This window comes from Diceros bicornis, chromosome 19 (genome assembly GCF_020826845.1).
Source record: "Diceros bicornis minor isolate mBicDic1 chromosome 19, mDicBic1.mat.cur, whole genome shotgun sequence".
In the NCBI taxonomy this organism is placed as follows: Eukaryota; Metazoa; Chordata; class Mammalia; order Perissodactyla; family Rhinocerotidae; genus Diceros; species Diceros bicornis.
The window spans coordinates 23,950,958-23,966,422 of record NC_080758.1 but is presented as its reverse complement, the minus strand read 5'-3'; the positions used below and the strand labels follow the sequence as shown (position 1 = coordinate 23,966,422).

Below are 15,465 nucleotides of genomic sequence, written 5' to 3'. Positions count from 1 at the left end.
TTATCCATTCATGGGTCAATGGACACTTGGATTGCTTTGACTTTTTGGCTGTTGTGGATAATGCTGCTATGAATATTGGTGTAGAGATATCTGTTTGAGTCCCTGCTTTCAGTTCTTTTGGGTGTTTACGCAGAAGTAGAATTGCAGCAGTGCTTTTTATAACCCATCCTTGAAGTCCCACACCATCACTTCCACCAAATTCTATTTCTTAGAAATGAGGCCACATTCAAGGGGAGGATAATTAAGCTCCTCCCTTTGAAGGAAGAAGTGTCAAATTTGCAGACATATTTTAAAGCCACTGTAACTACCTTTTGAGAGTGATCATATAATGTCATGTTAGTTGCAAACACACACTAAAATTCTTTAGTAGTGCTTGGTTTTATGGTGGTCATCTTGATCAGTGTATCTCAGCCTTTTTCATGTCATTGTTCACTTATAATCCATTTGTGGCACCTCAGCTGGGAGGCTCTGATAAGGTGGTCCAGATTATGGATAAGCACAATAAAACATTCCTTATGGATACCTTGTGGACCACCAACTCTGTGTTCACTAACACCAAGTGGTCCACAGACTGCTATTCGGAAACACTCTTTTAGGGCCCAGCTGCCCATCTGTACAATAGGGATGGAATCCATAAGATTCCTGCATTGCTTTCTACACAGAGTTGTTGTTTCCTTTCTCACCTTCAGTTTCTTACACTTCCTTGCCCTCTTTTATACTTTCCTTCCTCTGTACCTATGCCGATTTGCTAATATTGTACCATCTCTCAGAAACACTTCTCCAGCCTCATTGCCTCTTTGATCACCTGGAAAATGCCTATTCATCTTTCATAATTGAGATCAAATATCTCCTTTTCACTAGAGTTGTCTTGGCCCCTCCTTCCTCACCCCTGTCTACCCTCATCTACCCTAGAACTAGCCTTTTGCTCCTCTGTGCCCTACTATACTTTAAGTAGTCTTCTGTTGTTGCACTTGAGATACTTTATTACAATTATTTGTGTGTGTAGGCACACTTTTATTGTGTAGGCACACCTTTATTCCCTCTGAAGATACTGCAGTGAATAAGAGACAGATCCCTGTAGGGGTGTCTATAGTCTCCTAGGAAAGCAGACCATAAATATAAACAAGTAAACAGAAAAACAAATGAAATAATTACCGTTTGGGGTAAATGCTATGAAGGAAGCAAGCGGGAAACTGACACAGACTGGAAGGGGATGGAGGCTATTTGAGATAGTATAGCGGTGTCCCATATAAAGTGGAGGAAGATGGGCACAGGTGTTAGCCCAGGGCCAGTCTTCCTCAGCAAAAAGAGGAGGATTGGCATGGATGTTAGCTCAGGGCTGATCTTACACACACACACACAAATCCTGTTTGTGACTTGAGTTTGAAATATTTTTATGGAGTCTTGAGCTCATTTCTTTAAAGGAAAACTATTGATTTTGAACACTTAAATTGTATCTGATGATCATTTCAAACTTTGTTATTAGTTTAGGCAAAATTAACTCAAGAAGAGGTAGAAAACTTGACCAGACTAGTAACCATAGAAGTAATGGAAAAGGTAGATAAAGAACTATCTTATGAAAAGGCCCCAGAGTAGGCAGTTTCATAGAAAATGAAATAAAGCTTTCTAGTCCAGTCTATAATGTTAGCATAGCCTAATACTGAAACTGGGCAGAAAGGGCTTAATACAAGGAAACTTCAACAAATCCTACTTATAAAAGAGACACAAAACTTGTCAGTAAAATACTAGAACACCAAACAGACACTTACTAAGTGAATGACACACGCAACCAAATATGACTTAACGTTAGTGGGGTAATGATAAGTTAAACTTAGGAAATCTATTATTTCATTGTATTCATAGAGTAAAAGAGAAAAGCTGTATAATCTTGACAAAGGCTGAAAATTCTCAAAATTTATTCTCAATGAATCCTCGATAAGGTAGGTATAGAGAAAAACTTATTAACTTGAATAAAGGCATTAATTAGAAACTGTAACAGACTTCATACTTAACAATGAAACACTGGAGACATTTTCATTAAAGAGAAGGATGCTGACTATCTCTGCTAATTTTCAGTGTCATCTTGGAAGCACGAATCATTGTGATAACACAAGAAAAATAAATGGCAGGTATCAGTATTGAAAGTGAGACAGTATAATCATAATTTGAATATGATATGATAATCTGCCAGGGCAATGCAAGGGAGTTAATTGGTAATCCATTGGATAGAGTTTGAATAGTTTCAAAAAATCAAAAGTGTAACAAGGCATTCAATGAGAATGATTCCTTCTACTTCTTTATCTATCCTATACCCACTCTACCCCCATAGGTAACCAGTTTTATTAGTTTCTGTCCATCCTACCAGTGTTTCTTTATTTCTCTACAAGCAACAACAAACATATATTCTTATTTTCCTCTTTTGTAACACAGAAGGTATTGTAAGATATGCACTATTATGTGGTTTGCCTTTTTTAAACTTAATATGTCTTGGAAATCTTTCTGTATCAATTCATAGAGTGTGTTCTCATTTTTTTTCTTACAGTTGCATAATATTCTATTTTGTGAATGTGCAAAACAGGATATAAACCCAATAACCATGAAGCTATTAGTTGATATCTTCCCATTAAATACTTTTCAGAATTTCAATTTAAAAGTATTTATTTTCACTTTCACAAGTATTATGTGACTAAATCCTTGTAAAAATTTAAACTTCAAGCAAAAGTCTCTTGGCTATTCCCAGTCCCTCTCCCCTCCCCAGAGCTAACTTTTGTTATCAGTTTGGTGTTCAATATCTGCTCCTTTCTGGCTAATATTTCCATTAAAAATGTGACTCCTAGCTGCAATGTTAGTTTGGAAACTAGAGTTTCATCCGTGGCTGTTAACATGTTGAAGCTGAAAATTTTCTCTCCCCTTTTCTGTCTATACAGATTCCATTCACATCTCGTCTTTTGTTAACCTTGCTGCATCTTCTCCGGCTCCCCTTATGGTTGTCCAAATATTAGATTGAACCAGATAAAGTTAGTATTTTTGTAGGTAAAAAGCAGTTTCATGTGATTCCACGTAATAGTTTTAAAGCTTACTTGGTTCAAGTGCCTGGTTCTCCTCAAGGGTAGGGGCCAGAACACGTATGTCTCCTACTCCCTTCCCAGACCTAGAATTGACTGGCCAGATCAAAGTCACTCAATGAAGTTCTGTTGACTGATGAAGCTGAGCTGTCCTTAAGGCAACTAGCAGTTGTGATCCACCAGTCTTACTGGATTGATCTCTAAGTAAGATCTCAACTGTCTCCCTTTTCTCTGAAATGTAGTTGGGTTTCCCCATCCTCCATGAGTGACTTGCATCCTTATCATACTTTAGAGAAGTAGGGAGAACCACCTCCTCCTTAGGAAACCTTGCTGACCCCTTTGTTACTAGTGATTCTCCTGTAGAGGTTTATGTAGTCTGCAGACAGTGGGATGTCTGTGCCCTGTGAAGTTTTTTGAGCAAGAAAGAAGCTTTATGCTAGCAGAGGGCCCAGAGGTCTCACAGATTCCGAGTGTGTGCAGTGGAGTTGCTAGCCTAGGAATTTGGAGTTGATTCTGTGGATCCAGACTTACCAGACTTTTAGAAGGCACTGACCAGTGCAAATTCAAAAGAGTTTAGGATTTGTCCTGAGGTTGCCAACTTTTTGTTTTGCCAAATAAGTATATTTAAAATAAATATCTAATTATATACTTTTTATAGTTAATACGTGCTCATGGTACAACATTCAAAACATACAAAAGGATATACATTAAATAAAATAAGTCTCATACTTCCTCTCCAGTTCCTTAACTATCCAGTTCCCCTCCCAAGAGGCAAACCGAGTTGCTTGATCATCCTTCCAGAGATAGCCCACGCATTTAAAAACAGGTATGAATGTATTGGCTCTCTCCCCTCCCCCAAATAAATGGTAGCACATTCGATACTGTCTTACGTCTTGAGGTTTTTTTTCCCCTACTTTTCTTAGAAATCTTGTAAATTCAGTATATAGAGAGCTGCCTCATTCTTTTTAATGACTGCATAATATTAGTAAGGGTATTAAAAACAAAGAGTTAACATTGTTTTAATTTAAAAAGTATATTTAGGGCCGGCCCTGTGGCTTAGCGGTTAAGTGCGCGTGCTCCGCCACTGGCGGCCCGGGTTCGGATCCCGCGCGCGCACCAATGCATTGCTTCTCCGGCCATGCTGAGGCCACGTCCCACATACAGCAACTAGAAGGATGTGCAACTATGACATACAACTATCTACTGGGGCTTTGGGGAAAAAAAGGAGGAGGATTGGCAATAGACATTAGCTCAGAGCTGGTCTTCCTCAGCAAAAAAAAGGAGGATTAGCATGGATGTTAGCTCAGGGCTGATCTTCCTCACAAAAAAAATAAATAAATAAAAAGTATATTTAAATACCAAAAAGTTAGAAAGAATGTTATTTTTGTATAAAGAAAAGTTATATACATTAAATAAATTTAGTACTGTGAAAAATTAATTCCGTGCGTTGATCCAAAGACGTGTGTTTGAAAACTATTGCTGTAGATGGTAAACTATTAAAGAAAGGGCTTTCAATAGGGCTGTGTTTGGGCAGATTGCATACTTTATGAAGGCTAACTAGTCTCTGGTAGGTTGAATGAATGAGAGGGCAAGAGGAATATAATTGAGATATTCATGTCCTTCTCCCCATTTTACAGATAGGAACAGATTTAGAGAATCCTCTTTGTGTCTCCTACAATTGTACTACTCAGTTCATCAGATCGTACAATTAGCCTGTCTGCTGCCAGGATGTCTTGTATTTATAGCAGCTATATGTCAGTTGGATTGGAGTAGGGAGACTAGTTTCAGGGCTGTTTATTCCTTCTGTTAATATTTTATGAGCAATTAATGTATGCATAGTACCATTAGGAATTTTGAAGAGCATACCCTCTCAGTCCTGTGTGGGAAATACCTATATGAAGTGATGGTGGCCTGAAGTTGGAGAGTGACTGAAACTGGCATGGGTAGCTGGAGTCTGAGAGTCTTGGGATTGAAGAATTGATAGGACAGGTGACCTTTGGGAGTGGAAGAACAGGGGGAGTGGAATTCATTTCTGAACATTTATTGAATGCCCAGTATCTGCAACCTACTGTGATAGATTAATGCCAAGCAAACTGCCTTAGAGGACACTAGTGTAGGGTTGAAGAGGACACAGTATACAGACACGAGGAAGCAGGCCTGTTTATTTAGGTAGCACATATTTATTAGGACGTCAGGGTACTAAGTGCTGGATACAAGAAAGGAAGGAAATGGTACAAATCTAAGTTGTAGGGAGAAAATACAGGTAGAATCTAAACTTGCTTAATCTAAAATAGCAATCTCATTAATAGAAGTGGATTTAAGAGAACAATTGCGTACAGTATTTATTTTTCTTTATTTTTAACCATCTATCTATTTTTGAAATGAATAATACATTTATGTGGTTGAAAAATAAAAAATATACTGCAAAAAGTCTCCCTCCCACTTTTGCCCCCAGCCCAGTTCCCCTCTTGTATCAATCAAGTTTAAACGCTGGAAACAAAAGGATTTGTTTCCACAAAAGGATTCCAACCACAAAAGGATTTAACACAAGGAATTGGGTACTTATAAAATTGTTGGAAGGGTTGGAGGAGTGGGACTCAAGGGGGGTGCTCTTAAGAGTATCAATTTGAAGCACTCACCACTGGAGCTGTGAACTGGAGGTCAGGAAGTCATTACTGCCACTGCCACCCTCACTCCTGCTGCTTGACATTCAGGAAGCCATTAGACCCTTGCTCCTGCAGACCAGCACTTCAGTATCACCTGGGGGCTTATTTAAAGCTCTTAGGCCCTAGCTGCATTTATTGAATCAGAATCTGCATTTTAACAAGATCCCCTGGGGCTGGCCCCATGGTGCAGAAGTTAAGTGCGGGTGCTCCGCAGCTGGCGGCCCAGATTCGGGTCCCGCCAGGCACCTCTTGTCAGGCCATGCTGTGGCGGCGTCCCATATAAAGTAGAGGAAGATGGGCATGGATGTTAGCCCAGGGTCAGTCTTTCTCAGCAAAAAGAGGAGGATTGGCATGGATGTTAGCTCAGGGCCAATCTTCCTCACACACACACACACACACACACACACACACACAAAACAAAAAGATCCCCTGATGATTTGTGTTATATGCAAGTTTGAGAGGCCCTGCACTGGAGCACTGGGTCTGGCTACTGCAGTTGCCTCCAAACCCACAGGTCTCCATCACCTTGATTGCCTCTTGTATGGGAACCAGGGAAATGTAGTTGTTGGTTTTCCCAACTGTCAGTCTAGAAGGAGGGTGGAATGGAGATTGAAAGAGCCTGTCTACTGAACTCACCATACTTCAACAAGTAACCATTGTTAGTTTCCTGTGTGTCTTTCCAGATATTTTATGCATATTTAAGCATATATGAATATGTATACTTTTTCATCTTTTTAAAAAAATAAACAATAGCTTACCATACACAGTGTTCTGCACCTTGCTCTTTTCATTTAATAGTTCATTTTGGGAGAGGTTTCAATATCATGGCATAGAACCATCTTGTTCTTTTTTTGTGTGTGTGAGGAAGACTGGCTCTGAGCTAACATCTGATGCCAATCCTCCTCTTTTTGCTGAGGAAGATTGGCCCTGGGCTAACATCTGTGCCCGTCTTCCTCTACTTTATTTTTATTTTATTTTATTTTATTTTTTTTTGTGAGGAAGACCAGCCCTGAGCTAACATCCAATGCCAGTCCTCCTCTCTTTTGCCGAGGAAGACTAGCCCTGGGCTAACATCCGTGCCCATCTTCCTCTACTTTATAATTTTATTTATTTATTTATTTTTCCCCCAAAGCCCCAGTAGATAGTTGTATGTCATAGTTGCACATCCTTCTAGTTGCTGTATGTGGGACGCGGCCTCAGCATGGCCGGAGAAGTGCTGCGTTGGTGCGCGCCCAGGATCTGAACCCGGGCCACCAGCAGCGGAGCACGCGCACTTAACCACTAAGCCACGGGGCCGGCCCCATCTTCCTCTACTTTATATGGGACACTGCCACAGCTTGGCCTGCCAAGCCGTGCGTCGGTGCGCGCCTGGGATCCGAACCAGCAAACCCCAGGCTGCCGCAGGGGAATGCGCGCACCCAACCGCCCGCGCCACCAGGCTGGCCCCTTCCTCTACTTTATATGGGATGCCGCCACAGCATGGCTTGACAAGCGCTGCATCGGTGTGTGCCTAGGATCCGAACCTGCGAACCCCAGGCCACCACAGTGGAGCGCGTGCACTTAACTGCTGCGCCGCCGGGCCGGCCCCAACCATCTTGTTCTTTTTAACAACTGCATAGTGTTCCACTATATGGATTACACAATTCTTAAGATTGAGCCTGTCTAATACAATCTGGGTTGTATGGTCATTCTAATTTATTGGCACATGTAAAATCTAATCTAGTTGTTAAATGTTTGTTTCCTGCCTCCTTTGTGCTTAGGTCTTGTGTATATGTCATCTTGTTTAAGTTGCACTACAACCCAGTGTGTTGGGTATCCTTCCTCCAGTTTACATGAGGGAACTCAGGCTCTGAAAGATTAATAGTTCTTAAACTAAGGAATAGCCAGGTTGATATTTGAACCTCAAGTTTGTTAGCCTCCATAATTTGTGATTTGACACAATTACACAGAGCCTCTAAATGGTAGGCTTTATTGAGTACTTTGGTAACCTGCTCCTTTGGGAAGAGGTTTGGAAGGGTACCATTTTGGATATTTTGGGTGGATATTAAAGGCACTTCAATTTTTTTTTCTGACTCAGGTATCCAGCTCACATAGAAGACATTGACTTCGAAGAAGGAAAAGTACTCATCCATTTCAAGCGTTGGAACCATCGTTACGATGAGTGGTTCTGCTGGGACAGTCCTTATTTACGTCCTTTAGAGAAAATACAGCTGAGGAAAGAGGGCTTACATGAAGAGGAAGGATCTTCTGTGAGTAACAAATCTGGAAAGTTCTATAATGAGCTGGGTCAGCCATTGGGTACTTTATGTTCCAGCTTTTGATGTTGAGTGTGAAAGTCACTAGTAGCTGGGGACCAATCCTTATTTAGGGCCTGTGGTTGCAACCCTGAGATCTCCATGGCACGTGGGGCTCTTGAAGAATCCCACTTGTCATCTGTTTGTATGATGTAATTGATGTGACAGCTCATAAACTAACTTGGTTGAGACTGCATTGATGATGATCAGGGACCTTATCTCTCTTTTACACCACTGTATCCCTTTAGATCAATTATTAAGTTGATCTGCTGTCTGATTATTTATTAAGCAATCATTTCATGTGGAGCACTGTGCTAGCCTCATATCGAGGACTTTTATAAGCACTTGAAAAACTTGGAATTGATTGGACTGTATTCCTTTTTTCTGCATTTCATCACTATGCCTAGAGCTTTTACTGACTTGAGAATGAAGGATGAAGTATTAGTTTTGAGTTTTTTGAACAGGCGTTGAGACATCTGTAGAGATCCTGCTGCCTTTGGATCTGACTCAGCCCTGGATTCTGTTTTCTATTTTAACCCTGACCAGGGAATTTGAACACTCACTAGCCTGTTTTTTTTTTTCCCCCAATTTAGAATTGGTCACTCTTGTCCAATTTGATTGCTCAGTATTCATTCTATGAAATGTATCAATGCAAACTGTGTGCTAGGAAAACAGTATGAAATATTAAAGGTGAATGGATGCTTCCTTTGGCAAAAGACCCTTTAAAAGTGTGGGTGGCATTAGGTGGCGTGGATACTGCTTCCCTCAAGATGAAGTAGCCTCCTTCCTTCCAGCTTGTATACTGGGTGTGTTCCCGGGCTCTTAGACTTACTTTCAGGGACAGGGTAGTGTTATCATCAGTGCTGTGCTGGGCCTGCCCACAGCTCCGAGGATGGGAAAAGTTGTGTGTCCAGCCCTTTTGTTTTGACTCCCAGTGCTGAACAGCAGAAACATCCTCCTCCATCCCAGCAGCCATCTCCCCTTCCTACTCTTGTCAGTTCTAGCCACTTTTATGAATTCTGGTACCATGTGTGTCTAATGAAATTGGATTGGTAACAGGATCTTTTTTGTTTTTAAATGTTTTTTAGGAATTTCAAATAAATGAGCAGGTCCTTGCTTGCTGGTCTGATTGTCGTTTTTACCCAGCCAAAGTCACTGCTGTTAACAAGGATGGTAAGGCATTTGAGTTGTAATTGTTTTTACTCATGTCTTAGGGGGGAGTTTGTGATATTAGAGTTTGATAGTATATTTTCAGTATGTATTTATCACCTAGGAATCCTGTCTCTTCAAGTTAATCACTATGTCAGGAGGTAGGAAGAAATTTTGAATGGAGAGAAAGCTGGGTTAAGAAGGGGAGTTTGATTCTTTGCCTTCTAAATTTGTTGTTGTTTTCTAAAACAGTCATGGTTCGTCTGTCACTCTGCTAGGAAGTGTGCAGGTTCTTGCTGTCTAGGAGTTCCTAATATAATTGATGAAATAAGCTGTTAGTATTCCTTTTACTTTTTGTGAATAGCCTAGAAATGAAGTGAACACTAGCAAACATTTGTGAAAAATGTGCTTTGTGGATACAGAGTGATTGAGGGTGGTCTGTAATATCAGAGTTGCTAGTTGGAACTGGGGCACTGGGATTTAGAGCACTGAGTGGGATGCCTTTGCCAGAGTTTAGAACATGTGAGGAGTCAGGACAAGAACATGACCCACAGAGGCTCATTTTGCTAGTATGAAGGCAAGAGGAGGGTTATGAAGATAATATGTATGGGCAGCGTTCTGACACTCAGAGAACAGACTCTGGATCGAAATGATACCCTTTTTTTAGCATTTTCTACCAGGATGTTTGTGGTATGTCCATGATCTCTGCAGTGAATGTTTAGGGCAATCAAGCCTCTTTGTACTACTGTTAGGGGTGACTGTAAGGACAGATTGACTTTTCATTCAATGAAGTTATTCAAGTATTTATTCAGCATTCTGCCAGATGCTGGACCTTGGGCTAACCAAGAAGTTTTGTCTGAGAATGAGTTGAAATGCTAAAAAATGAACATACATTTGCATGTAGCAGAAATTTTAGTGTCTCTATAGCTAAATTCACCCCACCCCCACACCATCAGCTATTAGACCAGTGTGAGTTAACACACGTAAGTTAAGTCACGTACCAGATGCAGGTTATCCTTAAAGCACAGTTCTCGTGCCTCAGGCCTTCAGAGCAAGGTTGTATCTTCTAAGTTGTCTAAGCAGTTAGTAATCCTCCAGTTCATGGTTAAGTCATTTTGGATAGTTCCTTATTCCCCTAAATTACTTTTATAAGCTTGTGTTTAAAATAAAATCCCTTTACTACTTTTTATACATCTCACATTAACCTAATCACTTATTTTAAAGGAGAGCTTACATGTTATTCAACTGCCTCGTCCTTTTAGTAAAATACATAGTTTACTTTTTCAGAGTCGTATTTTCAAGATTAATAATTTTTCTGCTTTTATTGGTTTTAATCATATTATATGAAATACAGGTATTCTTCATGTACATAGATGTGTTCCCGAAAGTCTGTTAGATTGATTTATGGTGATCCAATCACATTTTCCCCCTGAAAAACACCCATTGGAGGTGTGCTCTCTTGGGGAAATGGTGCCCTTTAGATGAAATGACAGTTATGGGTAGTAATGCAGGTAACTCTGTAGATAAAGGAGGTAGCAGAAAGGAAGCAACATTTCTCTTTTATTCCAGTGATGTCCCAAAGTCACATGGAGGACAGAAATGGGGCAGTGGGCATTGGATGAGGGAGTGGCAAAGCAGGGGCAGATTGAGGGAGAGGGGTTTGGGGAGCCCTGGGAGCTGTCTCATAGAGGGGTTGGGGGTGGGAGAAGTCTTAGAGAGGGGTGGGGGTGTGTGTCTTGATGAAGGCGTTAAAGGCTTAGGAACCTACTGTGTTTGCATCTGATATCTGCAGAGCCCAGAGCTTGGCATCATGGATTTAAAACAAACAAACAACCCCACTTAGTTCAAGGCAGAGTGAAGTAGGTGTTAAGATAGAGCCAGCAGGAGGAGGCAAGGCAGGAGCACGATGGTGCAGATAAATCATAAGGGGATGGGGAAGGGACTTGGTTTTTTGTGTAGGTGAATCTGAAATCTTTTGAAATAATCATTTAAGGACTAAAAGTCATTGGCTACTTTATTGGCCGTAGTTAATTAAGGTTTTTAAATGTCTTTTAAACTGGGACAACCAGAGTTTTGCAAGTTGTTTTAAAAAATCTTTTTGGTTTATTTCCTCTATAAGCTAAAATTATAGGAGGGAAGAGTCTTGAGGTAATGGTTTTCCTAAAATGGTCTTTTGCCGCTCAAATATGTTGGTTGTATAAGTTCCAAATTCTGTCCCGTGAATTTTAGTTAACTGAAGGACATTGAAAATGAGTGGAGATTTCTGCCAGAACCTGTTTTCCGCAGAGTTTTTGGGTCTGAAGTTCTGTATTATGCTGCCACCCTTATTGGTTCTTGAGACTGATTGGAAGAGGGAGGAGAGAATGGACATGGGGGAGGCGAAATCCTGAAAGTTAGTGGAATGGCTGGGTGGTATTATTGCCACATCATGGATTGTGAAGGAAAGCTAACTTTAGTGGGAGCTCAGATCTGTCCTGATTTTGAGGTGAGATAATGACTCTCAGGTGCTGCCTTTGGGTTGGATTTTATCCATGGGAGCTGGCGGACAGTTTCTAGTTCATCATGATTCATTCTAGTAATTGCAGGATTGGGAGGGACAATGCTGGACTCTCTTTCCCTGGTATTTTCTGCCCTGCTGCAGTATCATCTGTAGCAAGGGCCACCACAGCTTAATGGTGCTGTGAGGAGAAGCTCTGCTGGCAAGGGGCCCCTTAATTTCCTGTAAAAGTCATTCTGTCTTGTTGGTGCTGCTAGGAGGAGGCCAGGGATACAGTGAAGTCACACCCTGTAAATTCATCTTTGGAAGGCTTGGTCTGATCTTCTTACCACTCTTAACCTCCGTGGTGGTTTTCCTGAGGCTGAGCATTGACTGAGCAGGCTGGTGGGTGGGGGCTCTGGCCAGAGTGGAAAGCAGTGGCTCCTGGCAGTGGGAGTCTGGCATGATTGAATCACAACTAAATAGCAACTTGAGAGTTTCTTAAGGGAGTTATTTAGCACTTGGAAACTGGAGAGGGCAATGCCATGTTATTTAGCCCTTTTCACCTGGAATTGTTCTTTAGCAGTGGCAATTAAACATCATTGAGCATGAAGGCAGACACATCTGGTAGCCTTGTTAGACCCTCTGTGTGTGTTGGACTAAAAGACGGGATTTTGCTTCCTGGGAATCTTTGTTCAGCAGCCATCTCTGGTGGGTTGACCTCAGCTCTTTGCTGGGGCTGCTCAGCTCCCCTTTTTTACATTGGGAATGACAGAGCCACTTGTCTGTCAGGACTTTCTGCCCCCAATCGTGGACCACTCAGCTCTTGCAAGGCATTCTCTCTGGGGGAAACTGAAAGTAGGTTCACGTTTACAACAAAGTGAGGAATTGTTCCTTTCTATTGATCTGTGGTTCTTTAAGTTGAGTGAGCAGGTGAATCAGATCCTTCTTCCTTAAAATTACGCATATTCAGAGGTCATGTGCTCCCTTTCCACCAGTTCAATCTCTTTGGTCCAGTGCCTGAAGTCTGCATTTGTAACAGGAGATTCTGTGGAAATGATCTTGTTTCTAGAATCTCTGGTTTAAGCAGTTACTATTTTTTGTTTTCTTCACACTGTAACTGATCCTACATTTGAAATGTGGGGATGTTGGGACTATGTGAACAACTTTGCACAGAGATAAAAGGACGATTTAGGCCCACACATGCAGGTGCTAGCTTGGCTCTTATCTTCTGTGAGGGGTGGGGAAAGGGGTTGGTGCTTCCTTTTTAAAGTTACTTGGTGGATGATAATAATTAGAACCTCTTGTCAGTCCCTTGCTCTGTGACAGTCCCTTTGCTAAGCAGTTTCCATATTTGATCTCATATAGTCTTCACACAGACATGGAAAGATTGTTGCCATCAACCCCAGCCTCATTTTACAGACGAGGAACTAAACTCACAGAAGGAACTGCTTGAGGTTACAGAGCACATGCATTAAATGGTAGAACTGAGATCTGAATGGAGGTCTGTGGGGCTCCAAAGTTCCTGAACTGCAGTTCCCACAGTTCCAGGCTGCCTCTCTGGAGCAGGGTTTTCCCAAAACGACAGGAGTTGTCAGAGCCAGGTGTTCACTGGGTGAGTGAGTGTGTGTGTGTGCATATGTGTGTATATGTGTATGCATGCCTGATGTGATGGTAGGGTGAATGTAGATGGTCTGTACTTTCTGGAGCCTGGTAGTGTCTTGAGAGCTCTGATTGGGAGACAGGCTCTGGTGCCAGTCCCTATTTGGTGATTATAGGCAATTCACTGCCCTTGTTCTGGATTCATTTGAGCAGTTAGAAATTGGAAAAGGAATTGGAATAGATGAGCATTTTTGGAAATTGTTGGGCACAGAACCTAAGCCCATTATGTAAAATTGCCAAGAAGAAAAAGACTTTGGGGGAAGGGAAGGTGTGCCTGCAAACATGTGCATATCCCTCTGTCTAACCCCTGAGGCACATTTGTGGAAACCTCAAGACTTTCAAACCATGTTTGAGAACTTTGAGTGTCCTATCCATGGCATTCTGGAATTCTCTGACTCCTGGAGAATGAGTGGGAGAGAGAAAGGGCCCTGGAGTCACAGTTATGGTCAATTTCAAGAGCAACAGGAATCTGTCCTCTGCAGAGTCACCTGTGTATCCCTGTTTCTTCGGTCCTAGAGAAGAGGAGCTTGCTGTGCAACTCCAGTTTGGTTCTTACATCCTTTCTGCCATTACTGACTGCTGTAAGGTTGTCTGATATGCTGAGTTCTTAACCCCCAGAGGGGCAAGGCCAGGAAGCTTCTTTCACCTGGCAGTATAAGGACAGGGGCTTCTTAGGGGAGCCTGAGGTAGGTGGCCTTTGTGTCAAGGTTGCGCTTATTTTGAATTCTGTCATTTACGTGTTATTTGTGGCCATGGGAGAGCTTTATTGTCAGCCACCCATGGGAGGATTCCATGAGAAGACATTCTTTTAGTTACACATGAAAGCATTAAAGTAGATTTGGGGCTTCCTTCCAGAAGTGGGTCTAGGCCACTGTTATCCGTGGGATGTGTTGTTTTATTCCCTCTGACATATTGAAGCCCAAGTTAGGCAGTGTGCGTGATCAAGGGAGAAAGTTTCAAGGTGATCCTTTGTAGTCCTTTGGAAGTAAAAAGGGTCAGGGCTGGGATATTGCTATCTAAGGACAGTGGTCCCTGAGCATCTTTGGCCATAGTTTGGGTCATTTCAGAGTTGCCAGTGGTGCTCTGGGTCTGTGGTTTGGACGTTAGGCTGAGGTACTTGAGGAATAGGCAGTGTGGAGTGGTGGGAGAAGAGTTGGTCAGAGTTCAGCAGAGAGGCTTGGGTTCTAATCCTAGCTCTGTTTTAGACTTACCGTGGAACTCGGGGCATACCCCGTTATCTAAGGCCTCCTTTTTGAGCCTGCCGTCAGGAGTAAGCTTCAGAACGGACCTCAAATAACTGAAAATGTTGGACTGTTGGATAATGTTAGTTAATGTTGTCCTTTTGGATGTTTGAAATGTCTGTAAAAATGGACAGTTTTCATTTTGATATAACTGATGCTGAACTTTCTTTGTTGATAAAATAGTTGAAAGTATGGCTTGTTGGCACACTTAATATTTAAGATTTCTTGAGAATTGGGTTCTTAAAACCCCCATCTCCCACTCCCATCCCCAGGCTGGCCAGAGCTGGGCCATGTTTAGAGTTCCATAACATTGCTTATCATTGATCCTTTGCTTGCCAACACCCTCAAAATAGAGGCAGGAAGACAGGAACCCAGACCTTTGTTTTAAGTACTCATCAGTCATTGCTGAGCAGCCTCATGTAGAATCCTTTATCATGGCCTGTCATCTAATTGCTTGTTTTAACCAACCAAGTATAACTCTATATCCTGTTTGCTAGCCACTTTCTTTATGTATTGGTGACACTTGTGACAAATAATCACCTTTATTTTGTAATTACCAGGAGTAAAGATCAGTAGGTGATTACTAATTGTCTATGGCAGTGGTTCTTAGACTTTAGCATGCACTACAATCACCCAAAAGACTTGTTAAAAAGTGTCTTTCATTATTTTAACACAGAGTTTTTGATTCAGTAAATTGGGAGTGGGGTTCATAACTTGCTTTTCTAACAAGTTTCCAGGAATTGCTGATGCTGCTGATCTAGGGACGCTTTGAGGAGCACTGGTTTATGGTGAGCCAGGTGCTGTGTGAGAGAGAAACTCTGGCCTTGGAGAGCCTTCCTTCTATTTGGGATCTGCCTTCTGTGTGAAGGTAGACCTAAGTGTGAGGCTTTGCAGGCCAGGTGCCAAATGAGT

The 15,465-nt window shown here is 41.8% G+C and overlaps 1 protein-coding gene across 3 annotated transcripts in view; it reads left to right on the top strand.

Annotated features, from left to right (window-relative positions):
- Positions 1 to 15,465, top strand: part of PHF20 (PHD finger protein 20) — a 152,043-nt gene that overhangs the window by 45,071 nt on the left and 91,507 nt on the right. For all 3 annotated transcript variants that reach the window (XM_058562789.1, XM_058562788.1, XM_058562786.1), the window contains exons 3-4: positions 7,809 to 7,980; positions 9,114 to 9,198. In XM_058562789.1, the coding sequence (XP_058418772.1) occupies positions 7,809 to 7,980; positions 9,114 to 9,198 (257 nt within the window). The remainder of the gene's footprint in view (positions 1 to 7,808; positions 7,981 to 9,113; positions 9,199 to 15,465) is intronic.